The following is a 26840-nucleotide window of genomic DNA, read 5'->3' as shown; positions in this document are numbered from 1 at the left end:
CCACCAGTTACTTATTCATCAGCGCAGTGCATCCACAGCAAAACCACCCCAGGACATGCAGACCCCTCGCTGCAGCCTTCTCATCTGACAAGGATTAGGGCTGGGTTAAAGATTTAATCCCAAGGCTGGGGGTTTTCTGGGTCAGTGACATCGTTTGCAATGCACTGATTAGTGTGCATGTTGTTAGCATAGCACAGATAATTAACACGGGCTGCATTACCTGCAAGAACAAGCTCCCTCTTCACAATCACCATTGCAATAGTCACAGGGAAGAGAAAGCCAGCCCCGCTGCAGGGTTTTGCTCTGATTTGAGGCAATAGAGCATCTGCCTGGGGCCATCGAGGGCAGTGGCGGGAGGCAATCCCTGCCACTAACGACGTAAATCCGGAGGCTGAAGCTGGAGCTTGTTTGGTGCATTGCCTGAATTAGCCCCTGTAGTATAAGGATGCACAGGGTGGAGGCTCCTCCAGCCCCACTGGCTGTATTGGGAGCAGCCCCGCGGGCTGCTGTTCTCTCCCTGCTCAGCCTCTTTGCCCCAGCTGCCTGGAGTACTATGAAGAAGAGTTCGGGTCAGTCAGCCTCCCTGTGTCGTGATGGGTTTGGGGGACCCTGAGGGACAGCATCGCACGCCCACCCTGTGCCAGCAGCTGGCTCTGCGCTGGGACCTGGCCAGGTTTGCACAGGCAGCATCACCCCCAACCATGCGGTCGCCCCAGGGAAGAGATCCCGGGGACTCAGTTTCCTACCAGCTTTAAGCAGTTTTGCAAGCACACACAGACACATACGGCAGTTAACCTATCACTAAAATAAACCATTAGAAATCACACACTGGGCTGGAGGCTGCTCTGGTGAACCTGATGCTGCTCAGAGCACATACTCAACATCAGTCCGGTTTAACATGGCAACAATTTCAGGAGTACGGATTAATCACAGCAGCATCCCTATGGGAGACTCGGCACTTCACAAAAAGAGCAGTGAAACTGGGCCCTGGGAGGGCAGAGGAATGGCTCTGGGGAAGCACATCTTGCTCCAGCACAGGCACCCAGGAGGTCTCCAAATAAATAATTGAGCAGCTGTAATCACCCCAGCTCCAGCACTCAGACCTTCTACAACTCACCCAGGAGTGGATGCCTCCACTGGGCAAATGCCACTCAGTCTCCAGGAGCCACGCATGGCCACAGGGAGAAGCTGGCTACTCCTCAAGCCACCAGCTCATGGTACAGGGCCACCCCATAACTACTGCTGAGCCAGAGCACAGCCCCAGAGGGCTCCACAGACAGAAATGCTGCCAGGGCTGGAGGATAGAGCCTCTGGAATGCTGCTGGGCATCCCGGAGAGGCTTAAACAAACAACCCACAGCCACCTTCCCCAGGGATGAAGCAGCACATATCATTATCGATCTCGCTTCTGGTTCCAGCACTGTGTTGCACATACTTAAAACCCCTCCCTACAGGTTCAGAGGGGCGAAGGATGCTCTTTGCTGGTGTGTTGGGATGCCAGTACTCCAAATGGATCTGTTCCCACAGGAAAGGAAAACGTGGGTGGGGAAGTCAGCCTGCCTCAAAGTGGGTGCCAGCATCCTCTGCATGACAGGCTTGGGTGGCCACCAGCACAGTGGCCTCTCATAAGAGCAGTCATGGAGTCCTTCATGTCCCTGAAACGGCCTGCTCCTTGCCAGCCTGTGCAGGGCTCCCTTCTCGCAAAACCTTGCCTGCTCAGTATCTCCCACCTCGCACCACACCTCTGCCCTGGCTGCCTCTCTCATCCCTCCTTGCCTGGGCTGCACCACCCAGCAGAGTCTTCTTCCACCTCCGCTCCTCATAAACTTCTAGGGAAAATGCCGACTAACCCAGGAACAACAAACCAAGCCCAAGCCCTGCTGCTCTCCTAGCTCACATCCCTTAAGGGAGCACAAAGCAAGCCAGGAGAACAGCTACTGCACGCTCGCATACAGTTTGGCTGCCTCTGAGCTTCACTGTAGCAAACCCCATTCCCATTAAAAAACCATTTCTAGCACCACCCACAGCCCTGTGAGCTCTTCCTGACGCCCAAACTGGCTTCCTCAGCATATCCACATGGCCTTCCTGCCTGCTGTCTGCTGCTAAATTATGAGACAGGAGCCTTCCCTGCTCTTTGGATGAGTCTACGCAATACAGCGCAGCGCTCTTCATCTCTCTTCCTCTAATTACCCCCTTAATTTGTGGCTTCTTGTTTTCACACACCTCCCACTCCTCCCCCATGGCAGACTGACTTGCTTTTTTGTGTCTCCCCCTCGTTGCTCCTCACAGCCCCACTGACACCAGGCATCTTGGTCCCAGCAAGGCCGAACTCTGCCACGAGTCTCACCTGGCATGGTGTTACATGAGATCTCCAGGCACAGATGGGGGCAGAGCAAACAGGTGGCTCGCAGAGGTCTGGCCCTAAATTTAAGCCCTGCAGCAGTCAGCACCTCTGTATTTTAGATCCTCACCTGTAATGCAAAGGTCCAGCATATCCCACTATGTCTCGGCCAAAACATTCCTCCATCATTCTGAGCATCACCAGCCCAGGGACAGCCCGAGCCACTTTCTCCTCCCAATCTCCAGAGGAGAAGCACCCAGAGCATTCAGCAAGGAGGTCACCTTTGCAGTGAAGCTCTTTCATTTACATATATATTTATTTATTTCTACTTGCTTGTAGCCACTCCTCAGACATTTACATAATTGGATCACACACAGCTGGACGAAAACCACAAGCACTGGCCCTGGAGCATCCATCCCTTCACACTGCAGGCAGCAAAGCCCAGCCCTGCCCTGTCCCTTGCCTGCCAGCTGGGGAACACCAGCCACACAGATCCCAGCAGCCAGAAGCAAGACCTAAGCACATAGCCCCAGGCTGCTCCTGTGAGCCCAGCACTGCTCAGTAAAAGGGCAGTAAAAAAAAAAAAAAAAAAAAAAAAATCAAAAAGGGCAGACAGCTCCTGGGGGTTTGTTGTAGCTGGCGGGTCACAGGTCCAAACCCCCCTAAATCGCTCCAGCATGCAACTGAAAAAGAAGTGAACGCAGCGCAATCTCGGCAACAATCGAGCAGCACTGCATGTCACCATCCTCAGCCAGCCAAGGCATGGACGTGAGCCACAGCGTCTCCTGCAAAAGCCAATCTCTGCTGCCCCAGCAGAGGCGATGCCCTGGGAGGCAGGATTTGGCTGTGCCGGGTGGAGCGGATCAGCAAGGTTTGGTGCTACAGCCAGGGCAGAGCGTGGACGTGCAGTATCCACATGCCGGCAACAGCCTGTCACTGCTAGCTCAGTCCTCTCTGGGGAATAGCTGGCAAATAAGGGTGGTTTAATTGCTCCTGCAAGGCACTACCAGCACCTCAAAATCACCTTGTGCTCCCGTGAGATGTGTGGCCCTGAGAAGCCTGCAGGGATCGCGGTGGGCAGGGGCAGGGTGTATTTTCACCTACTGCCAGGAGATGGCTTGACTCCATGTGCTTCCCTGTAGCGATGTTTTGTCTTTCAATACGGGAGATTTTGGGACCTTTGCATTGCACAGAGCAACCCCCCCACTCCACGAGACTCCCTGGGCAGGGTGCACGCAGCAGTTGCAGAAGGCATCACCCCATACTGAAAAAGGTAAATCAAGGTGCAAAAATCTGTGCAGGAAAAGGCGACAGCAGAGCTGGGAGCACCACCCCACCATGATGGGGTCGTCAGGCTGTCGGACCCCTTCCCTCCTGGTCCCCCAGACCTGTTCACCATCCTCTTGCCTTTCTAATCCATCCCCTGCAAAGTATCGCTGCTTCCTTCGGTGTCAGCATCCCCTGCCCACAGTTCTATCTGAAACGACAGGCTCAGCAGGAAGCTGTGACAGCCGTAACCAAACCCCTGGAGCTGCCACTCTGCTCCCATCCTGCTTCTTCCATGTTTCAGCCCTTCCCCTTCAGACATCTCCTCAAGATGCTCAGCCACAAGCTGAAGTACAAAAGGATGCTATTAAAAACAGACCTTTGACACCCACCTGAAAACAAAGGCTTCACTCCCTCCTTGGCCCCTCTCACCTGCTCAGTGTTTTGGACAAACCACCTTTCTACCATTTTTTCCCTGCACAACAGTTTTCATGCTATTTTCCACCATCCAGACAGCCTAGCTGAAGCTTTCATCATGTCACAACCACCACAACCTCCTCCTCTCTGGGCTGGACATAGCCAATATTGCTCTGCTCATCTCTTCCCAAAAGGCTGCCAGAGAAATCCTCTCCCCAGCAATTCCTTGCCCACATCCCATCACTAGTCTGCCTCCTAACAGCAAACCTTGGCAGCACTGAGGGCTCCACCATCACCTCCCACCGCTCGCAACACTGCCATCCCCACTCCAAAAACTTTGACAAACTCTCCACGGGGAGTGTGCTGCACGGGCACCCCCAAAGCTGCTCCAAAACACAAAACACCGTCTCAGGAAACCCTTTCCCCCCATGGCTACAAAATCCTGAGTGGAGACTGGGAGGATGCTGCAACCGCAGGGCTCCCAAGTACCCTCCAGCTCCCATTGAAGATGATTATTATTTTTTAAAAGCCCACATAAAAGAACACACGACCTCCTTTTGCCCAGGGCTGGAACAGCACAACGACAGCACTGCTCCATTCACAATTCCCCGAGCTCTGCCTTCACATATGATTCCAGCTCTGTTAGGTTTTTGGGCTGTTGTTGTTTGTTGGGGTTGGGTTTTTTTTGCTTTAAATATTTCACTTAGTTTTCCTCTCTCTTCCCCTCCCCAGAGAATATAAGGCTCCCCAAGAAGGGTCATCTCCCTGCGATGGAGGCAGATTCACCCCACAAACAGAAGCTGTCCAAAAAATAATCAGAAAGCATCATCACACTGCACAAGGCAGGGAGCAGCGTTGGTGCCAGTACACGCTTCACAACGTCTAACCAGCCGGGCTGGAAGAACACAGCCAGCACGAGACAGCTCTCGGACCCTGCCAGGGTTAAATTCCCCCATCGTGTAAAACACAAGCAGCTTTACAGAACTCAGTGAGGATGTGGGTCTGCCTCTGCAGCAGGCAATGGGCTCCGAATTGCTGTGCCAGTCACAAAACCACCCCCAGGAACAGCAGAAAGCCCCTCTGCACTCCAAACCGCCTCATTACCCAGCTTTACATCCAAAACATCCTATTTTGGAGCAGAAAGCACACTATAAAATGTAACAGACCTATATCTCAGGTCTCCCTCACGCGCGCCCATGCCCGCTTCCCAGGCTGCAGCTTCCCAACTTCCCACCCCCACGCCGTGGTGCTGAGCCGGCACCGAGCCCCAAGCCGTGCCCCAGCCCCGTGAGCCAACACACAGCTCCTGCAGAGAGCCGGTGCACAGGGAGTAAACGGGGCCGTGCCAGGGGGAAGAAGGACAATGGAGGAAGAGGAGGAGAAAACACACTTCTCCCTCTGCCTCTTCAAAACCGCGGTGCCTCAGCCGGCAGCACTTACGTTGATCATAGCATTGGAGGTGATGCGGAAGAGCGTGGCTCGTTCATTCACCGCCTTGATCTTCTCACCGCTCTCGGCTGGCAGCTTCAGGTTCTCCAGCTCGCTGAGCGAGCGCTGCAGGGCCGCCCCATGCTTCGCGATCAGGTCATTGCAAGTGCTCAGATCCTCCAGCTTACTCGAAAGGGTTTTCAGCGTGCCATGCAGCTCGCTCTTGTCTGACTGCGAGGCGGGCTCCTCATCGCCCGAGTCATCTGCAAAGGGAGGGATGGAGAAAAAACAGTTTCCATGGTTACCCCCGGACCGTACTAACCACCATGGCAGCGGGCAGGGGGACCTCCTGCCTCCTCCCGCACGCAGGCAGCTCTGTCAGGGCTGGGGGTCATGGCCACCACGCTCCCCAGGAGCAGAGCATGGTGTGGAGCGGCAATGTGGGAGCACCACCCTGAGCCCCAAGGCATCTGAAGGACTCCTGTGGCTGTCACCAGGATTTGGTTCAGGGCTACTAAGGCTGAGTGATGGGGGGTGGCATGGGGGGTGGCATGCTGGTGCTACTGGCAAGGGTCACATGCCAAACCTCCCTTTTCCACAGTGTCAACTCACCCTGCACCAGAAGTGAAACTCACAGGAGCTCTGCAAGGTCTGCTTTGGGCAGGATAAACTATTTCACCCAAGGGAAAGGTCACAAAGACACAGGGGGGAGTAATAGCCTTTATCCAAAACCATCATCACATCTTCAGAAAGCAGAAAACTCCGTGATCAGCATCTCAGGTACAGCAGAAATGGTTATTCCTGCAATTTCAGAACACCTGGATGTCTTAAAACCAGAAAACCAACTGAAAACCAACCAAAAACCAAGCAGTGAGTATAAAGCAGCATTTCTTCTCATCATCCCACCACTCCCCCAGGGAAGGCAGAGGAGGTGAATCGCTCTGAGGGGCAGCATTGCCCCAAGTAAATACAAAACACAAGAGCAGAGCAGGTCCTGCACAGCACCTGCACCCCATCCTTAGGTTTAAATTTTATCAAAGGTTTCTCCAGGTACACCCCAAAACCACCAAGGCAGCAGAGCAGGGAGCAGCCCCTTAATTTCCCCTCCCTCAAACATCAGTCTCTGGATTAAAAAGAGATGGGGACCAGCAAAACTTGCCTGGCAGCTTCTGGGTGAACCAGGGCAGGTATGAGGATCTCCTCCAAGTCAGCCAGGCTGAAAGACATTGCAATGCTGCAAAGCACAGACCTCGGGGATGCCTCACTTACAAGGGGTGCAGCACATCCCCTTTCTGGGCTGCAAGGAAAGGAGAAAAGCCCATAGTTCACTGTTGTGTGGGTGCTTGGGTTTTATTCCTGGCTCATTTATAAGACCTTTGGAAATGCTCTAGATACAGAGAGTGATGTTCAGCCATCACACTTGTGGCTATGAAGCTACCCAGAAAGTATCTCATGGGACAAAGAAGTGTAGCCCGGGGATAAGATTTATCCTACACAGCAGGATCTACCCCAGCTGCCCTGCTGGGGCAATCAAAGCCCTGCTGGGAAACAGGGCACAGAGCAGAATGCAAGTGGCTCATGAAGCACCAGGGCGGCATCTCCCAACACAACCATTTGGTCTGTCCACCACCCAGCCCCAAGCATCCACAGCACACAAATCTCTGACAAACACAAGGAGCTGCTGTTAAAGCCAGGAGACAATACAGTTTGTGGCCACCAAGGACAAAGGACTATCAGAGCCAGCATTCTCAGCACCCATGGGAAACCAACCAAGACCTTCCTGAGGAAGATGAACAGCCGGCCAAGGTGCTGGGAGCAGGGCCGGCTCCCATCAACAGCCTGGGGAGCTACTGAGCGAGCTGCATGGCTGGTGGACCAGCACTTTGGAAACACACGCCACCAGGGAAGTCTCTGGCACAGGTGGAGAGGACAGGTAGGGGGAAGAAAATGGGAGCATGCAGGTTTCAAAGGGCTCTGTCCCAGGAGGATGCACAGAGGTACCATGACAACAGGCATGGTCTTACACCACAGGCATCCTGTACATGCCATCTGCAAAAGGTCTAGCAAGAAAATTTAAGTCACTTATCCACCAGCAAGGAAAGTAACCAAAACCTCCCTAAGGTCCACTTTCTGTTTCAAGTATTTCCATAGTGCGTTTCATTTTGGGGCACACAAAGGTGCTCTGAATCCCTGGCAGTGTATACACATCCTCCTGAGCTTTGACTATTGTCTTTGTACCTGCCCTGAGCTGGTGCATCTGCAGGACACAGCACACTGTACCCTGCAGTGCCCAGACGCTCACTGGGAGATGGACATGGTGCTGCTACTGCTGCTTAGAGCCACCCCCACAAGGCTTTCCAGGGCAATCTTGGTCAGAGGTGTGAATCCTCCTTTCACGGTCTCCCATGCAACTTTCCTCTGCCATCAAATACCGCATGGGCTTTCAGCAGACCTACTGCACAGCAACACAAGTTCCACCTTGCAAGACTGCATTCACAGCTATCGCCTCTGATCAGGCTGTTAACCTGCTCCACTTGAGCTGCAAGGTCCATGTGCTGGTCCAGGAGCTCCATCCTGGGGCACTGCCCTCAGGCCATGACACCACACACCCCGGCAGCATCTCCACAGGCATGGATCCAAACACAGCCCAGATCTCAGGCGTGCAAACTGCACGCAGGGTGGAAACAGGATGGGGGTGGCGTTTACACAGCTCAGCCCAGCCACAGCCACCCATTTCCAGTCCAAGAGCCCCTTGCTCTCTCCAGACACCCACCTACGCTCTCCCCATGAGCATCCCAGCAGCCCCTCCTGGGCTGTGCAAGCTGCCTGTGCTCCAGAATGCAGATAGGAACTACCCTCCATAGCATCCAGGATCCGATCACTAATGATGCCAGTCTTTAACAGCCAATTTATAATATATTATAGTGTTTTATAACAGTACCAGATGCAGAAGTCAAACATGCTAGCTCAGCTTTCATTGCAAACACAAGTCAGGCATGTACCACCACTAATTATGTCAAAAAACACCATTAACTCTGTGGGACTCAAGGGGACAAACCAAATTCGCAATATTTCTGTTTGCAGATATTGGTAATACTTTCCAACGATGTTTTTATCTGTTAAAAAACTGCAAAAATTGTGCCAAGCAGGAAGAAGCATCTCTTTGCCTGTCCTGAGGCAGTATTTAACCCCAAAATCTCTCAGTCTCACTTCTTCCCCCTTTTCTCCTTACATAAAATGCTTTTTCCCACCCAGAGAAGTGCCACAGGGCCACCCTGAAGCCCCGGCTCCCATGGGCTGTTGATGCTCCATGCTTCCCAGAGCGGATCCTGGATCACCTTTCCCGAATGCAATCCCAGATCACAGCCTGAGGATTTCCGCCCATCATTAAAACGCTCTGACACAGGGACAGCACTGCATGGCGACAGACGGGCTCCATCCTTTGCCAGGGCATTACTTCCTGCCTGTCACTGCCCGTTTACCGAGGCTGCAGTAATGATCCCTGCCTCTGTGCTCAGCTTGAGGCAGGAGGCACGAACACAAGCGTGGCCCATTTATTTTTTTTTTTTAATCACTGTGCAGAATTACATAAATGCTTCAAAACCCAGGAAAAAGGGGAAAGGCACCTGAGTCAGACCACGCGAGTCATGATGCTGCTTATCCAGGCTGAGCTAGTTGAGCTGAACATCCTTCGCTGGCTGCCCCAGTTGCCCCAAAACTGCCTGCACTGCTCTGCCGGGATGCTGATGGGGTGGGCAGCAGGATCCCACCTTCCCCCTCTTGCCTGTGCAAATGGAGGAACAGGGTGTCAGACCCTCTGCTGAGGCTGCAGGCTTCAAACAGGATCTTAAGGCTAGAGGGTCATGGTGTACCCATGGGGAGCAATATGCAACGCTGCCACGGGAGCGAAATCACAGCCAACGCAAAGGACAGAAACCTCATAACCTCCACCTGTCCCCAGTAAGCACATCCCCATAACCAGCACTGCCTCTGCACCCAGGACACACAGAGACCTGGACCAATTTATGCTTCTGTGACTCACAGTAAAATAAAAATATCTCAAGTAACCTAATTTGCTGTAATTACCTCAAATCAAAGCACAGGAAGAAGGAAACACGCATGTCACAGCTACAATCAAGCCAGAGCAAGTTAAAGCAGAAATGATCATGCAAAGCACCCAGACAACTGCACGGCCACCCCACCAGGGTGAAGCACTGACACCAGTTCTGAGGATGGGTTTCCAAACCATGATCAATACCAAAACACCCCCCAGCACTGAAATACTCTGCCTCTTACCACCCTTGAGGCACCAGCACAGGCCAAGCACAATCAACCAAGTTCCCTGAAACTACTCATCCCTCACTTTGCTACCTGGGGTTTTTCTGACTGTAAAGATAGTCACTAGTGAAATCCTGGCTCTGGAAAAGCCAGGAGGTCGAATGAGGTCTTGGCTTCACCTACAGATGCAGCACCAGAAAAAGCATCCTAAAAAAGGGCCAGGAAAACACAAACTGCAGCCCCACAGGGACCACTAGCACGAGCAGAAGAGCAGTGTGTGCACTTACAATTATTTTTTTTAAGTTATCCTCATGTTTCCCCCGCTCCATCCTTCTGCACCTGCTCCACACACAGTGCTCACCAGAGACTTTAGCATCCTCCAGTGCCAGGCTGCCAGCAGCACACTACTCTCCAGCCCCAGGAAGGGAGGTGGGAGGACCAGTGCTGCTGTACTTCTTTCTTCTAGAAGCTCGGGAGAAGGCTGACCAAAGCCAAAATACACAGGAACACATATCCTTCTGTTTCCTCAAGCAACCAGCAGCCTCTCAGATCTGCACCAGCTTTGGTCCATCAGCTTGTGGCTAAGAGCTGCCCCAGATCCAGGCAGAAGAGCCCTGCTTCCACGCGACTTCCACCCAGTTTTTGGTTTCTTGGTACCACCAGGACAACCACCACAACAAGAACTCTCCTGCCTGTCCCTGTGGCACAGTCGAGAGGGTAGAGGACAGGGTTGTCCAGGGTCTGGACAGCCCCTTGTTTCCCCATTTAGCAGAGGATGGTTGCAGGGATGCCACTTTGTTGTGGCAGCACAAGACCCACGAACTCTTACAGTTACTGCTGGAGGTTATCTGTAAAGTGCTGGAGGAGAGAGGAGCAGCAACATTTGTTCTTATTGCTGAGGATAAAGAATTCACTCATCCAGAGAGGTGAAACAGCCGCAAGCCATTGCCCGGAGGTCTTTGCTTGGAGCATGGCCAAAAGCCACAGCATTGGGGATCCTTCCCTTATTCAAGCTTTTGTATCAATTCAGCCAGGAAAAAAACCTGCATTTTGCTTTGCTAAGGCTGGTAAAAACCCTGAAGGTCAGAGAGTACCCACAGAGAGGGAGGGAGGCTCTGTCCAGGACTCCTCATCTGAGGACAAAGACAGCAGGCGATTTGCAGAAGCGAATCTGCAATGGGCCCAGCAAAGTCACACCACTTGGTGCGAGAGCCATCCAAATGGGGAGTTTCCTAACCGCAGTGATTCAAGATCGCAAAACATCCTGGAAGTTGAAGAAACTTATATTCCTAAATGCTTAGAAGCTAGGGAGGAAGCAAAAATGACTCCCAGCTGTTTTTTCCATCCCTGGCAATGGCTGATAGGTTCAACTTGGAAGAGACCTGACAAAGGAAAAACTGTTCTTCACCAAGGCCACTGCAATGCACGAGATGCCAAGCCAACGCAGGGCAGCATCCCTCACTGGCCCAGCACGGCTCCACCACAATGGGAGAGCTGGCAGAGCAAGGACTGCACGAGGGTGATGGTGAGGAACACTCAGATGCCCAGGCGCTACCCAACAGACTCCCGTTGCAAAACTGTCCAGCACAGCAAGTGCATCCCAACCCAAAATGAGTTTTCATGATGGCTTTGAAGGGGGTTTCCAACACAAGCAGGGTATGAGCAGGAACCAGAACCAGGGCCGTGAGAACTTACTGAGATGGAAGATGCTCTGTGTTCATTGCCTCTGGATGCTGCCCTCACACCTTTCACCAGTTTGGCCCTTTTGGATCCTCAGCTCCAAGCCCAGGCTGCTCCCAGCAGCTCCTAACTCAAATTAAACCTCAAACCCACATCCACTAGTGGGGCAGGGCCAGGGTGTACAGGGGGCTGCGTGCTGCAACCGGCAAAAAGCCTGGAGGCTCTGCAGAAGCCAGGAAGGCACCCCTGCTCCCTTCACACAGGGAAGATCCTTCAAGGACACAAATACTATTTTAATACATGGTTTCCAACCACGTCACCCTCCAATGCAGCCCACAGCACACCCTGCCCCTGCAGAGGGAAGGGGCTCTGCAACGGATCCCCCTCCTTTGGCGAAGGAGGACAGTGGTGTTTCGACCTGACCCTCGTCCCTCTCTCTCTGTGCCAGGCGCCAGCTGGTGCTGCCAGCAGCAGCTCTGCCATCTGCTCTCCACAGAAGAAAGATCCTCCCTAAAGCAGCAAACCTCCAGTGGGTTGGCAGGGGGGCTGCCCAGCCTGGGACTCCCCATCCGTGCTGATGTGCAGGTGCCCCTGGACACCCTCAGGGAGCAGCACACCCCCAGCTCGTGAGCTTCACCTTGGCTCACCCTGCTCCTCGATACAAGCCAGGTTTATAACGAAAGACAGACATTTAGCAAGAACTCATGTCACTCTTCTACAGCAAACAAAAGCTACCCAAGGAAATAAACATGAAAGGCTAGCAGCAAATATTTGACAACAAATTGCAAGGTTCCTCTCAGTCCTGTGCCTTGGATGAGTCAGCACAGCTTCCACGGCATCATCCCAGGCCTCCCTGCCCTCCCGAAGCTCAAGTGTCCCCTGGAGACCTCCCCATGCCCCAGTAGCACATAGGGACAACCAACAATTTGAATCCATCCCCGTCTCCCTCCTGCAGTCAAGCTTTGCACCAACCACAGACTGCCCATGACAGGGCCCACCGCTCGGTACCAGCATCTCTGGAGGCGACGCCTGCTGGGACCCTGAGCCAGAGGTGGCCCTGAGGTGGAGGTTTCGGGCTGAGCCAGCATGCAAGGTATCATCAGCCACGTGGGAGCACAACCCAAGCCCAAAACCGCTGCTTTTGCCCTCTGCCTGCAGCACTGGGCAGGGCTACCATGACATGCAAGCATGGCAGAGCAGGGCTAGCCCCAGGCAGCACAGTAACCCACATAACAGCTACCAAACTTTGCAAAATCCTCCTCTCCCTCTCGCACCAGGAAGATTTTACAAATGCAGTTGCTGCTTTACAATCTTACAATGCACACAGGAAAGATCTGCAATCAAAGCCTCTAACACAAGAGACACAGATCACCATTAACAGCAGCTTTTAATCAATCTCCTCTCCAGGAACATGCACCTCGTGTTTTGCACACACTATGCACGCTAAAAACATGCGCCGCTGCAAGCCGAGTCCCTTCATTCCCCATCTCATACTTTGTTTTGACTTGTGAACCAACTTAAAGGCAATCTGTTGTGATTTGTATTTGTAGGGCACTGGCATGAAGCAGTTGCTATAGGAACAGCCAGCCTCACAGTAAGCTGGGAAGATTATTTTTGGAGCTGTGATGCTATTTAATCTATGTAAAATGGATCGGCAGCTATCAGTCGTAAGCCTCTTCGGGCTTGTTTCTCAGCTCAGAGAGCAACACGAAACCTCAGCGCCCAGAGCAGCATCTCACAAGGAGGCCATTAAGTCAGAAGTTCCCTTTACGCCTCCGTGTTCTGTCTCTTAAAACTTCCCTCGGTTAACTATTTCCCATGGCTTACAATTTCTCCAGAGCTGGTGGAAAAGCTGCTGGCTGGAAGCACAATGCAGGCACTTCCCCATGCTGGCGACACACCAGGGCTTTGCATCGCAGCCCACGACAAAACCCCGTGACACGGTGCCCACCGAAGGCACTGCCACACAGCACACCCACCCCAAATCATCGGGGAGACCTGGAGCAACCCCAGGGTGCTGCTGCTCAAGGCTGGGCTGAGTGCTGTCGCCAGGAGCAGAGCTGGGAAGAGCCTTTTGACAGGATAAACCAGGAGAAGGCAAAGAGATTGAAGGGTTCAGCTTTAAGGCCTTTTATTGCAGAATTCTCAAACTGTACCTGCAGTCTGGCTGTGACATCTCCATCCCAAAGCACCACAGCTACACGGCACCCCATCACAGCTAGGGGGTGCAGTTAATCCCTGCTTACCTTCCTCTCCAGGTCCAGCACAGATGCTCTCCTTTTCCTACATCCCACACCTTCCTTCTTTGCCCTGTGAGTGGAAAACTTTCTCTTCCCAAATATCCTTGCTTTCAGAAAAACACCTCACCCTTCCTACATCAGCTCGAAACTTCTCCTCTAGCCTCCTGCAACCCTGAGCTGCCCACACCCCACTTTGTCACAGCCTCTGGAGCCTCTCAAAGGCTGGGGCTGGCCCTCTGCAAGAAATTAAATCTTTCTGCTGGTAGCAAAGGATAACAAGCAGACAAGGAGGTGAAAGTGTGGGATTAATATTGCAGGAGCAAAGGCAAGTCAGACTGGCTCCTGCACCACAGAGGTGCAGAGCTTTGCAATGCCCAGCACCTACCAAGGAGCCCCGTACAACCCAAAAGTAAACTCCGCGCTGCACGCTGTCCTCTGCATCCTGTAGGTATACAGGGGAAAAGAGACCACCAACTCCTGTCCACAGGTAAAACCATAATAGAATAGAAGGAGCACTGATGACTTTATTACTCCTGGGCTCCCCCAAAGCCACCAGCAGCCACAGCAGTGAACACAGGGCATCTCAGAGTGCTGCTGAAGCAACTGGTGGAGCAGCATCAGTGGTTTTAATAAACCTCACAGTGCTAACAAGCTTCTCTCAAAGTGAGAACCAGGAGAGCCCAGACCTGTTGCTGCCATACTCTCCCAGGTCTGACAGGCAGCATATTTAGAGGTTGTTTTCCCCATCCCTACGGAAATGCTGCAGCACATGTCCTTCCTATCACGCACTGCCATGTGGTGACTCTGGGACATGATTTTGCCCATCTGGGGACATCAGGCTGCCCACAGCCAGCCCAGGCAGCACGCACAGGCTGTAATAAGCACCAGCGATTCAGGAGCTTCCCTACCACTACAGTTTCCAAGGGGAAAGTCAGCAATGGCCATGCCCCACCTTGTCCGAGCTTTCTCTCCATAGTTGTCACCAGAGATCTATTGGAAAGTCCAAAGAGCCCTTCATCATCCGAGACACATCCCCTGGAAACCTCCCCAGTCCATAGCTCAGAGGATTACAGAAACAGGTGACTCAAAGCTCTTCTTCCACCTCCTTGTCTTTAGGAGTTGATCCAACTCAACTTGTTTCTGATGTTTCCAGAGCACCAGCATGTGAATCTCGTCACAGATAATAAGGCTTCCTACCAGAAAAGCAGAGCTTTATCTTTACCAAAAAACAAGTCTAGGCCGGGTTCTCATGTCAGCATTTATCACCACTTCAGGTCACTGCAAACACTCAGCGCCCAAATTTATTTGCAACGCTTAAAAGGAGGTTGTGTTCCAATGCCTACACACTTCTCTCACCTGATTTTGGGGGTCTCAACAGCAGACCTATCCCCCAGCTCTCACTGCCCACAAGGAAGCTGCTGGGAAAGGAGCAGGCTCCGGAGCCACTGCCCACTCCTCTGGCGATCCAGACAGCTCACATACCTGACTTTCAGATGTCTGATGCAGGCTAAATTAATCTCTGCTGAAGTCTTACTTCCTTCTTCCCTTTCCATGGGGAATAAGAAAGTGCTGGACATCAAATTGCTGCCCTGCAGGGGATGGTACCTGTCCTGGCTGCCTGGAGGAAACCTCAGCCAGGAGGACAGGGAAGGACTGCACAGGTCCAAGGATGCTCAGGGTGATGCAGCGTGACACGCAGACCCCAGGCCAAGACCGTCCCCTGGCGGAGCCGCTTGAGGTGGGTCACAGACTCTGCCTCCCCCCTGCCTCAGCTTCCCTCCTGCTGCCACCCAGAGCCAGTGTCTGGGAATCATGGTACATCTGCGGGGTTTGGAGAAGATGAAAGGAAACACAGAGTCGGACAGATGCGATGAACAGGACAAAACCTAACTGCAAAATACCACGGTGAAAGAGCAATTTTTCCCCCTCAACCTCTTTTTTCCTCAGTTCTACCTCTAGTGCACTTTCTCTTGCCTTTTCTGTTACCTGTCTAGGAGTTTTGTATCTGAACGTATGAAAAATATCACTCGTTTGGTAAATGACTTTTTTCCTCCAGCAGGCAGAATGTAGGAGGTCCATGAGGACAAGCAAGCATCAAAGCCAACCTCTGCTGTGGCACTCCCAAACAAAACTCCAAGCCCTTGATCCTCACAGGCGCTTCCCCAAGCAAATACCACGGAAACCCATCCCACCTCCTTAGCAGACTCCCTATTTATCCGAACATCAACTAGTCTCCCTGCTGATAACCAGGGGTTTGGTTCAGAAATGTCAGCCCTTCCGGCCTGGGATTATCCAGATCTCTTCGAAACGTTTATCACCCATCATTTCTCCACAAGAGCAATTTCCATGTTGGCTCTAGAAGATGCATCTGCTTTCATCACTTTTAATAGCTATGAATATTAAATAGAAATGGGTATCTATATTTAATAGTTGGGCTTGGCTGCCAAAAGATTTTTACAGCATCTGCAGATGCAGGCACAGGCAGTACTTTTGTGGTTATAAAGAATTACGCTGGAAATTAATCATCAAAATAGTACAACGAATAATCATTCATACATCATTCCAAATCTGGGTGATCACTTAGCAATTATCACCAACCTGGCAGGGCTATTTCTTCTCCCTGCTAATGCAAACGGAAGGCTGTTCAAGCAAATAGAGGCCTAAAAATACCAAACACTGGCTGCTTGTGACAAGCTGTGATATTTCCTGAAGTCACATTCAGTGGAAGCAGGTGGTGGGCACGAGTCAAGGGAGGATGACCCCAACCCAGCGATGGGGGTCCACAGAACAAATCCACAGCTCAAATACCAATGCTTCTAGCAAAACACCCCATCAAATTTGCCTGACATCTGTAAGCACCACAGAGAGAAGCGAAATTAATAAATTCTGCAGAAATTTAAGCTTAAAGACTTCAGCGGCGTGATTTAGATTGGCCCAAGGTTGCCCAGGGGGCTGGACCAGAGACCTCCAGACTAAGTTACTCCCCAACTCTATACTTAGTTGTACTTTGTCACTTGTAGTAATTGCTTTTGGTTAACAAATTGGATGTAACACTAAGTTGCAATAACAAGGGAAATACACTATATGTATCTGGTTAAAAATGAATAGGTAAAATAAGTAGGATACAAAAATAGGCTTAATTTTTGCAGCCTTTCTTTGGCTGATAGCTTGGACAATACAGCATCCTTCTTCCACTAGGACATGCTGAAATAAAGAAGGTAAGCAACTTCTTTTGTTTTGATTTAAAACATTTTACTACCATCTCTTGATTTCTGTAATTCTCATTTCCTTAATACTTTGGTGCAGCTGGTTGGAGTCACACCTAAGGGGAGAAGTGATGCTTTAATGTGGCCCTAGTGCTTGATTTTTTGGTAAGCGAACACTACAATGACACAAGGACTGAAAATACTCTGAACACGAGACCAAAGGGATAAAAAGCAGCTGGGGTTAATCTCTCTGACTCGCAACCAGGATAAATTACAGCTTACATGGAAAGTAATCAGGCAAATACACACCGTTACAGCAGGGAACATGTCCAAGGGAGCCAGAACCCCAGAACAAAGGTACCAAGGCTGATCCCATGAAGATGCCTCCTTGGAAGGAACAATGCTCCTGAGAGGAGGCTGCTCAAGCAATTTTTTTCCAAGGCATCAGAAAGCTGATTCAAACAAGGAGGCCAACTGAAATATTGATAGGTCTTGACCTGCTCTGGCACCAGCCCTTCACCATTTTCCTGTGACTGAGTCTTCTGCACTGAAGACGACCAGTTTCAAGGAGTGAGCAGTCAGCCCCATCCTGCCTGTTGCACACCTATCCATCCCAGCCATCAGCCTGAAGCAAAATCCACTTTGTAACAGGAGCTGCCTTGGGACCACAGCCTCAGCACAGCGCAGGCACCCACCCACCTGTGTGAAAAAACTGCTTGCTTCAGTACAAGCAGACCCTACACAAAACTTTTCGTCCATGCTGCGGGAATAGCAGAGGACCACATTTCAAAGAAAAACGCACACCAAGTTTCATTTTCAAGGTTCGATTGGCAAGAAACCAGCATTTGCCCCATTACAGCACAGGACCATACAGGAGACCTAAACCCATCAATTTCTTTTGGCAAAGCTATCCTTGCCATAAGGGTCTTGAAACCAATGAAGTCACACAAGGGATGAATTTTGACCCATCTTATGGTGACAGCTTCCTTTCCTATGAAAAGCATATTAAAATACAAGCCTGAATGGACAGTAGACATACCAGTCCATTAATGCATGTAAAGGACTTCTTGTTTCTTGAAAGAAAAGCAGTGGGAAAGCACAAAGTATTTTTATTATAATTACTGCAGCATTCCCAGTCCAGCTATTGAACATTTTATTGCTGCAATTAGAAAATGATGATGCTACCAGTCAATAAGCCTCAGCAGTAAATGCTGCACTTTATCTGGATTGCAGTCATTCTCTCTTTCCGGCACATTTTCCGATTACCCAATTGCCTGAAGAACTCCAATAAGCTGATAAATTGGGCTACAAAGACATACGGATGGGTTTAAAACACACCGAAAGGCAGGGTTTAATCTCAAAATAAGATGGACACATTGGAGAAATGGAGACTGAAACATGGGACATAACAAATGCAAGACACCACACTATATCAGCAGGGAGAAACAATGCAACAGACATTGGGCAACTGCCTGGTTAGCAGAAAAGGAGCCAAAAATCATGGCTTATTATAAATCCAATACAAATTACAACAGAATTTCTAAAAGCAAGCTACAAAAGCAAATAAATTCAGGGTTATAGGCATAGAAAAGTCACATCTGAGATATAATTTCCAGTAAGTCCCCAGCAGCCTACAGCCGGTTTGGGATACTGCACTGCTCAGACAGATGCGCACCATAAAAAGACACCCATGAGGACAACATTGGGGCTGGAAAACACATCCTGCAGGGGGAGACCGAATGGAAGGACAGTGTTAAGTACAAGCGAGAGAAAAATCAACAGGAGACATGCTAACAGTCCACAAATAACAACTTTTATAAAGTATAGAAGGGACTGATCTGTTCTCCATGTCCGTAACAGATGAGAGAAGCAGCAGCCACAAGCTTCAGTGGTTGCAAAGACTCTGATATTTGGGACAACTGCCTGAGCCCAGGGCCAGGGATGCTGGCGAGGCTCCGGACAGGGACCAGAGTACTCTGGGGACAGAACAGCAACCACCTGTGAGCATCACTCTGATGGAGCTTATCCTGCCTTGGGCAGAGAGGGGAATTCAACAGGCTTCTTCCAGCCTCGTTTTGCATGATTCTGTGATTTGACGGGGGTTAGGGGGGTAGGCTAGAGATCACTCAGGATGCAAACTTGCAAAAAGCAGCAACTACAGAGGTCAGCTACAGCATGAGCCAAACCTGGATCCTGCCAAGGTGAAGAGGACTCACCCTTGCCTTTAGACATATAGATAGATTTGAAATAGGATGAAACATAGGCAGGCATCAGCGCTGCTTCCACAAGTCTTTCAAGTGGATTTCTTCAAAAGCTTTCCAAAACTCTTCTCAGGAGCAGCCAGGAGGACTTTGCAAGGAGATTCTGGTTTGCTGGTTTTTGGAGAAGGTGGAAGGGGTTGGGTTTGTTTGTTTTTTTCCTCTGTCCTTTGACTACACTATTCTGCTCTTCATTTCCATTGGAATAAAAAGTTTGGCAGCCACCAGAACTACAGAGCCAGACCTCAAGCCTGCTAAAGTGGAGTCACAGGGCCCGAAGAGCAGAGTTGGCAGGGAATACAAGTGGAGATAAAAACGAGCCCAGCTGATGCTTTTGTGAAAATGCTGGAGAACCAAAGTTAGCCCTGCAGGATGCGGCCAAATGTCCCCTCCTGTCCCCTGCAGAGAACTCTAAATAGCAATGGAAAAAAAAAATTGGTGGTGAAGGTGTGATTATAGGGAAATAACCGCTCATTATCAAATAATTGGTGGCTCATGCTGCGCATCTCATCACCAGAAAAGAATTTATTTTTTTTTTAAAGTTTAAAAGGCCTGATAAAAATAGAAACTTTTTCATTATATGCTTAGAACAGCAATGACACACGAAGTACTGACCTCCCAGTAACAGCTTGGGGTGCAAAGCTCTGCTTTGCTGCCAGCATGTGTTAACACCTGCCTCCTGGATTACAAGCACAGCTAATTGTGGGCCCCAGGGACAGCGACTTTGCTTTTCATACCTGCAAAACTGGCCAGACTGCTTCTTTGTGAGGGGATCCTTGTAAAGCCTGGATTAGCCTCATGGTGGGATGCAAGCATACAACCCAGGCGCCTGCAGCATCACCTCCCCGCTCCTCAGCTACTCTGCAAGGCCAGTAATGGTCCAGGGATCCCAGCACCTCCAGCTGGAGAGTCTGGAGATATCAGTGGGAGGCCCGGCACACCTCCAAGGGATGATTCCACATTTCAGTGGATCAAATCTTTATGGAGCAACTAACACCAGGGAAGGGGAAAAAAAAACAACTGTTTATGGCCACGCCATGCTGAGCAAGGTTCAGTATCAGAAACCGTGATGGAGAAGGTCTTTGCTGAGAGCACATGCAGACACACTGCACTGCTACAGTCTTCGATGTACCGAGCCCATTCATCAGGACATCAGCTTCCCAGTGCATCCCTGACAGCTCTGAAGATGCTTGCAAGCCTGAAGAACGGTTTGGGGTTGGGTCTGACCAGCACACATGCGGGCAACAGCCTGCCTGTTTCTCAGAGCAGATACTCTGCAGTAGCAAAGGGTTTCTGCCACCCAGACTCCCATAACGCTCCTACCTCCCCTTCCCCAGGGATTGAAACTGCAGATGACATCCTCTTTTATAATCATAGAATGGTTTGGGGTGAAGGGGACATTAAAGACCATCTAGTCCAATCCCCCTGCCATAAGCAGGGACATCTTCAACTCGACCAGGTTACTCAGAGCCCCAGCCAACCTGACCTTGAATGCTTCCAGGGATGGGGCATCTTACCACCTCTTTGGGTTACCAGTGCCAGTTTTTCCACCACCTTCATCATAAAACATTTCTTCCTTACATCTAGTCTGAGGCTGTCTCGTCTGCAGAGGGAACCTGTTCCCTCTTTGCACCTTTAACAACCACAAGTTTTCATGCCAGAATTTCATTCACAAATCACTTGCTGAGCACGGAGGAGACCTTCCAAGCTGTTAGAAGATCAAAACCGCATGTTGCACACTAGGATCACTCTGTCAGCTCCCTGGGTACTGCTCTACATTGAGTTACATCAAAGCAGACATTGTAGGACACTGCCCAGAGAGAAGCTCAAGGCTTGCTACGGAAGTCAACCACCAATCAGGCTGTGTGTGCCACCCAGCAAGCCTCAAAGCTCAGCTGCACCTCTTCTGCAAATTTCAAGAAAGACAGAACAATGTCAATGCTGCAGAGCAAGTCCCCAGCCCACGTCTGGTACCCAGTTCCCCTCTCAACAGAACCGCCGCCACACGAGTTTGACGGTAACATTGAGATCATCCCCTGGGGTATCCTGGGATCATTAAATTACTCAGCAGATGGAACAGAGATCAACAAATCCATAGTCAGGCAGCCCTGATAATGCTTGCATTTAAAAATATCCCAAGTCAGATTGCTGTGGCAGGTATCAGGTTCAGCCCCAGAAACCTCTTTAGGGGGAACAGATCCACCCTGGGGCTGCCAGCTCCACTGCAGACTATTATTTCATATTCTTCTCTTCCACGGGGTTCACAGTCCACCAGACAGAAAGCAGGGGGATAAGGAAGCCTCCAGGCAGGCAAACCCTTGGTGATGAGGGTCTTCTGGGAGCTGGTTGGCATATGGTGAGTTTGCAGGAGGCCCCGTCTCCTCCCAGCATCACTCTGAAATTTTGTACAGAGACGCTGGACATCTGGTTACTCACCCCACCAAACCCCACATAAAACTGCTTGATAAAGCGTTTATCATCTTTGGATATATCCATATCAGCAATACAGACACAAAAACCTCTGTGACCCATTCCGACTCTCCAGGACCAAAGAGATCCACATCCAGATGAACATTACAAATACGCACTTTAATAAACCATCCCTCCTGCTATATGTATGTACACGCCGAATTCACAGCCAGCACACAATCCAAGACAACTGCAGGGAGGACTTGCACTACCTACAACTTCAGGACTACCTCCAAGTAGACCAGGAAATATTTAGCCCCAAGGGTACAAGTGCCATCATAAATAAGTCATTTGTTCTTGCTTAACAGATGAACAAAGCACATGAAAAATATGTACAAAAATTGTTACTTAATTGTGCCTGTCTGTCTATTCACTACATCCTTTAGTATCCAGAGATTACTATGAATTTGCACTGTTCCCCTGCGCTGAAATGGAGAAGCCACTACAGTTTGGCAGCACCAGGAGCCGGGGAACAAGAAGTCCCCGTGTCTCTGCAAGGGCAGCAGGGCAGGGCTGGGCATGAACAGCTTGTTTAGCCTGAAACAAGCCAGAAGAAAGGCAAAATGGCATAAAACTCAAATGTCAAGATATTTTGGAAGAAATTAGTTTTCTTCAGAGCAGAAGCTCACAGAAGTGACCACCATCACGGATGTGGGGTGACACCCCCTTCTTTCACAGACAACAGCAACAGCACTCTGGCACACAGCTACTGAAAACCACCGAAGGTCTTGGATGTCTTCTTAAGTGCGTCACTGAACATACATTTTTAATGATGCTCAAACATTTTCCAGCCTCGGGTCTATCTACTATTTCAGCAGTATGAGGGGGGGACCTCACATATGGGTTGGCCTCTCTTCCCGACATCCATCAGCCAAAGGCAGCTGCACGGCCGGTGGCACAGCTGGCACTCGGGAACCAGACAGCATCTGAGAGGTACATCAGCTAATGCCATGCTCCCATCCTCCGCAGGATAAAGTCATCCTTGGTGTAAGTGGGAGCACTCCCAGGGGGTTCACCAAGGATGAACCTGGCCCATGATTTTTTAATTTTGTTTTTTTTACTAATAGCGTCTTTTTTTTCCTGAAAGTCTCCCACATCAGCAGGCAACACACAACTTGCCCCAGGCTTCCTCATCCTCGCTGAAACCAGTGGGAGATGTACAAAGGACACTCGTACATTCCTGGCAGCACTCTCTTTTCTCACTAACCAGAGATGACAAGGGACCCTGTTCCCAGGGAGGGGGAGCAGCGTCACAAACAGAGGCAGGGAAGGGACTGCAGGGCTGCAATAGCATCATCCCCACCAAACTTGCAGCCACCACAGAACCACACACGCGACAGCAGAATTCCCAGGTTTAGGATGGCTAGCACCAGTGCAACAGCAGTGGAGGTCTGCTGGGATACAGGCTCAGCTCCCACAGCCACACCAGGGCAGCCCATCACAAAATTTCTGCTGCTGTAATGCTGCCCAGAGCAGCTCAGGGGAGGGCATGCTGCAGCCTCCCTTCTCCCAAACCCACCAGCTAACGCACTCCTCACTCTTCAGACCCGGGGGTTACACACAGCAACATCCCTACAGGCTTATAAGCTCAGCTCACCCACGGTTCTGGAGGAAGAGCCATCCAGGCTAAGCTGCATACTGTGGACACCCTCCCATTAAGTCATCTGCCTAAGCCACCTGAGCTCAGCTTACTCACATGTAAGAGGATCAGGGTGGGTGTAAGCTACCTACCTTCCTCCAATTCCCCAAGGGTCAGGACAAGCCAGCAGCAAGGGAGGGATGCTGCAGGATCTGGAAGTCTCCCAGCCCCTTTGCTCTGCCGCCCAGCCTGTAATTGAGAGCCCCAGGCATGGCGAAGGTGAAAGCAGGTCACAAGCAGCCCCAAAAAGGCACCTGACTTACAGCCCCTTCCCACCGCTTTTGCCTTCAAATTTAAATTCTGCTCCTTCAGTACTCACACACAGGCAAAGCCCCGGAGCGCACACACCACCAACCTCCTCCTGAGCACCAGCCATCCAGCAGGGCTGGGACAGGCTCGTTAAGGGTTTGAACTGGAAGGAAAGGCAAACCTTCTGTCAGCCCCTTTGTAGGGAAGATTTTTCTAACTGAGAGCAAGAGCAAAGATTCGGTGAAACACAGAACCTACCTAAAAGTGAGAGACTTCAAGTGAAACCTGCACCAGGACAAGCGAACACCATCGAGGGCACAGCTCTGGGGACATCACTGCAGACTGGAGGGCTCACAGGCAGATGCGGTGACAGATCCAAACCCAAGTTAACTGGAAGCATGCCTTTACAAACTAACAACTGCTAACACGGCTTCAGTAATTACTAGTAATCTTCCCCCGGGTAAGGCGGGATGAATGCCTGCACAACAAAATGTATATTTTCCTGGACTGAGTGTTCATTAATTAAAAGCTGCGGTTTATCAGCACCATTCAAGCCACTTTAATTCACAATGAACAGCAAAGCCACAGATACTAATTAGTGGGCTGCACAGTATTACATCCAGCTTGCTGCTAAGCTGCCAGCATGGGTCCTGGTCTGACACCAGCTCAGCACAAGATGCCCAATAGCAGGAGCACATGGGGGAAGCACCTATTTTCTCCACATCTGCAAAATACTGTTGAGAGGCCTGAATGCTGCATGTCAAGAGATGCTACGGCATGGCATAGCACACAGACATGCCAGTCCTTGCATTGGAGGCGGGCTGGCACCATGGCACTGGTCACAACTGCCTATGGAGACACCCTTCCCTTTTCCTTTTCCCTCCTTCCTTCCACTCACTGAGCAGCAAGACTTTCCCAACATGCCAGAACAGACAAACAACAAAGCACTATTCTCTGCAAGGGGGGCAAAAGAGAAATCATTAATGGGCAAACAGCCCTAACAACCCATTTCCTACAAATGGAAAGGTAATTTAATCAGTTCTACTCAGTGACAGATCGGCCCATCACACAGTCCACAGTCCAGGTTTAGTTGGGGAACAGCACAGACAGGGAGAAGGGCAGTCACTCTGATGCAGCAGCATCTCCCCTAGAAGTGCTGCACCGGCTGTCAGCACAGCCTAGTCAGTAAAGAAGGAAAAAAAAATAATAATCTATTTCTGCTGTACATAGAGCCTCTATTTGCAGACCCATTCGGATGGAGCTGGGAGTTCATCTCCTTTCCCATTCTATAAATGCATTTCTGGTCTCTAATTACACCATCAGGTGGTCAAGATGGCCACTTCCTCCCTAATTACTCTGCTTTGTATTTAAGACACAGCTAATAAGCCCATGTTGTTAGTGATTGCTGCCTATTAGCTCCATGGAGGAGAGCATCTCCGGCCTTGTGCTGAGCTACTCTGGCACCGATCCTGTGCCATGAGTTCCCAAGCAGCACATTCACTTCCATCAGCACCTATCAGCAATGTGTCCAAGACTTTTGGCTGATTGCAAATTTGAAGTCAACCATAAAAAAGTTACTGTATTTTAAATGCATACGTATCCTCGTCCAACTGAGCCACACAGGCACATGGTCAGGAACCCACCTCCATGATTGCTAGAAATAAAGGGAAAAGGGGCAGAGAGGGCACCATTCACAAAGAAAACTAACAGTCCCTGGCATCAGCACACAGTTTTGCTACCTTGCTGAACTCTGAGGGCTCCTTACTGCAAAGGAGGCAATGCAATGATCCCTGTTTGCAAAGCAGGACCTCCCATCAGATGCTCGCTGCCCTACAAGCTCTTCCTAACAAGCCTTGCAGGGCTGCAGAGGCTGCATAAACCACTGCTGGTGCCTTGTCACGTGCATGCAAATACCTGCACGTCCAGCTCCACTGGCCATGGGGGTCAAGGACAGCTGGGGGGGTGGTTCCTCCCTTGCTCCTGCAAGCAAACATCCCAGCCGCTTCTCCTTTTGTTCATGCTGATTAAAACAAGAGAGGATTTCCACAACACGAAACATCTCTAACCATCCCCACGGACACCCCTGTGGCTAGTAAAACCTTCTAGAGCAACGTACGTTAATATATACATAATATAAAGTATACACCTTACATAATACATGATAGGTGTACAGCGTTCAGTCTGTATTTTAAAAAAAGATGAATCCAACAGCCCTGGCCACAAACTTTAAGCACTTTCACAAAGTGAGAACAGCAGCCACAGGCTGTTCAACTGCTGAAGTCAGAACAGAACTACAGCTCTCCAGCAGGCTCAAGCCAGGCACAAAAGCCCAGGGTAAACTACAGATATCTTTTAACCCTGACAGCAGCCAATTTGGCAACAACCTAGGAACTAGAGGATTTAGCATCTCTCCATTCTTTTACAACTCAGCAAGATGCCTTTCTAACTGACCTACTTTCCAGAGGAACTACATCACTAAACAGTAGAGGACGTACCTGTGGGTTTCACGGGACAGGTATTAGGTATTACTTTCTATTTCACGCTTCCTCTGGATGGCTGTGCCAAGGAAGGAGATGTCAAAACTTCCAGGCAAGAGCCCCTTAGGAGATTTTTAAGTAAATCTGGAAAGAGGCTGAATCAACACTTCTACTTTTGGACAGACTACTCAACAGTACAGCAGCCACTCATGCCTGGTCCCTCCTCAAATTTTAATCCAATATTTGTTACATAGCAGGGATGGCCTGTACATCAACTTTAAAACATTCATTCAAATGGTTTCTAGCTGGGCCATAAAATAAATACACACTGCTATTATGTAACTATAGGAATGTATTTATTCACCTATTTTATAGCCCAGCTATAAACTACTACCACACGTGTGCACCTTGGTGCAGATGCCACAAGCCCAATGCACTGATGACCCAACCCAGGGAACCCTGGTCACTGCTAAGTGGCAGCCCAGGATTTGACTTTCATTAGATGATTATCATCCATATTACCATCAAATATTAATGACATTATATTTGCTGAGTAGGGAACACCATAAGAAACCCAGGCCTTAGCACCAAATGCACTAAGTGGACCTCCCAAGGGATACTTCTGTTGCAAATTTCCTCTGCAAGCAGGAGCACCTTTACTCCTACTGGAAAAAGCTTTCATAGCCTCAAAATTAACTAAAGACAAACTCATTATCTTTATCTGTCAGACCTTTTATGCACAGTAACTGTGGTCTTTGTATTCCTGCTAGCCAGCACTCCCAGTGCATAAGGCAGGCAGCTGTAACCTGTTATCATAATGCAGAATACCTCACTCTAAAAAGGCGGCTTTCAACACCTCAGTCCTTCCTTAATTTGGCCGATGTCAATGAACC

At 50.2% G+C, this 26840-nt stretch overlaps 1 protein-coding gene across 2 annotated transcripts in view; it reads right to left on the bottom strand.

Annotated features, from left to right (window-relative positions):
* OSBP2 (oxysterol binding protein 2) overlaps positions 1 to 26840 on the bottom strand; it is a 117377-nt gene that overhangs the window by 27553 nt on the left and 62984 nt on the right. For both annotated transcript variants that reach the window (XM_055711886.1, XM_055711894.1), the window contains one exon: positions 5464 to 5714. In XM_055711886.1, the coding sequence (XP_055567861.1) occupies positions 5464 to 5714 (251 nt within the window). The remainder of the gene's footprint in view (positions 1 to 5463; positions 5715 to 26840) is intronic.

This window comes from Falco cherrug, chromosome 1 (genome assembly GCF_023634085.1).
Source record: "Falco cherrug isolate bFalChe1 chromosome 1, bFalChe1.pri, whole genome shotgun sequence".
Taxonomy (NCBI): domain Eukaryota; kingdom Metazoa; phylum Chordata; class Aves; order Falconiformes; family Falconidae; genus Falco; species Falco cherrug.
The sequence above is the reverse complement of the archived record's forward strand: the minus strand, read 5'-3'. Positions and strand labels throughout refer to the sequence as shown.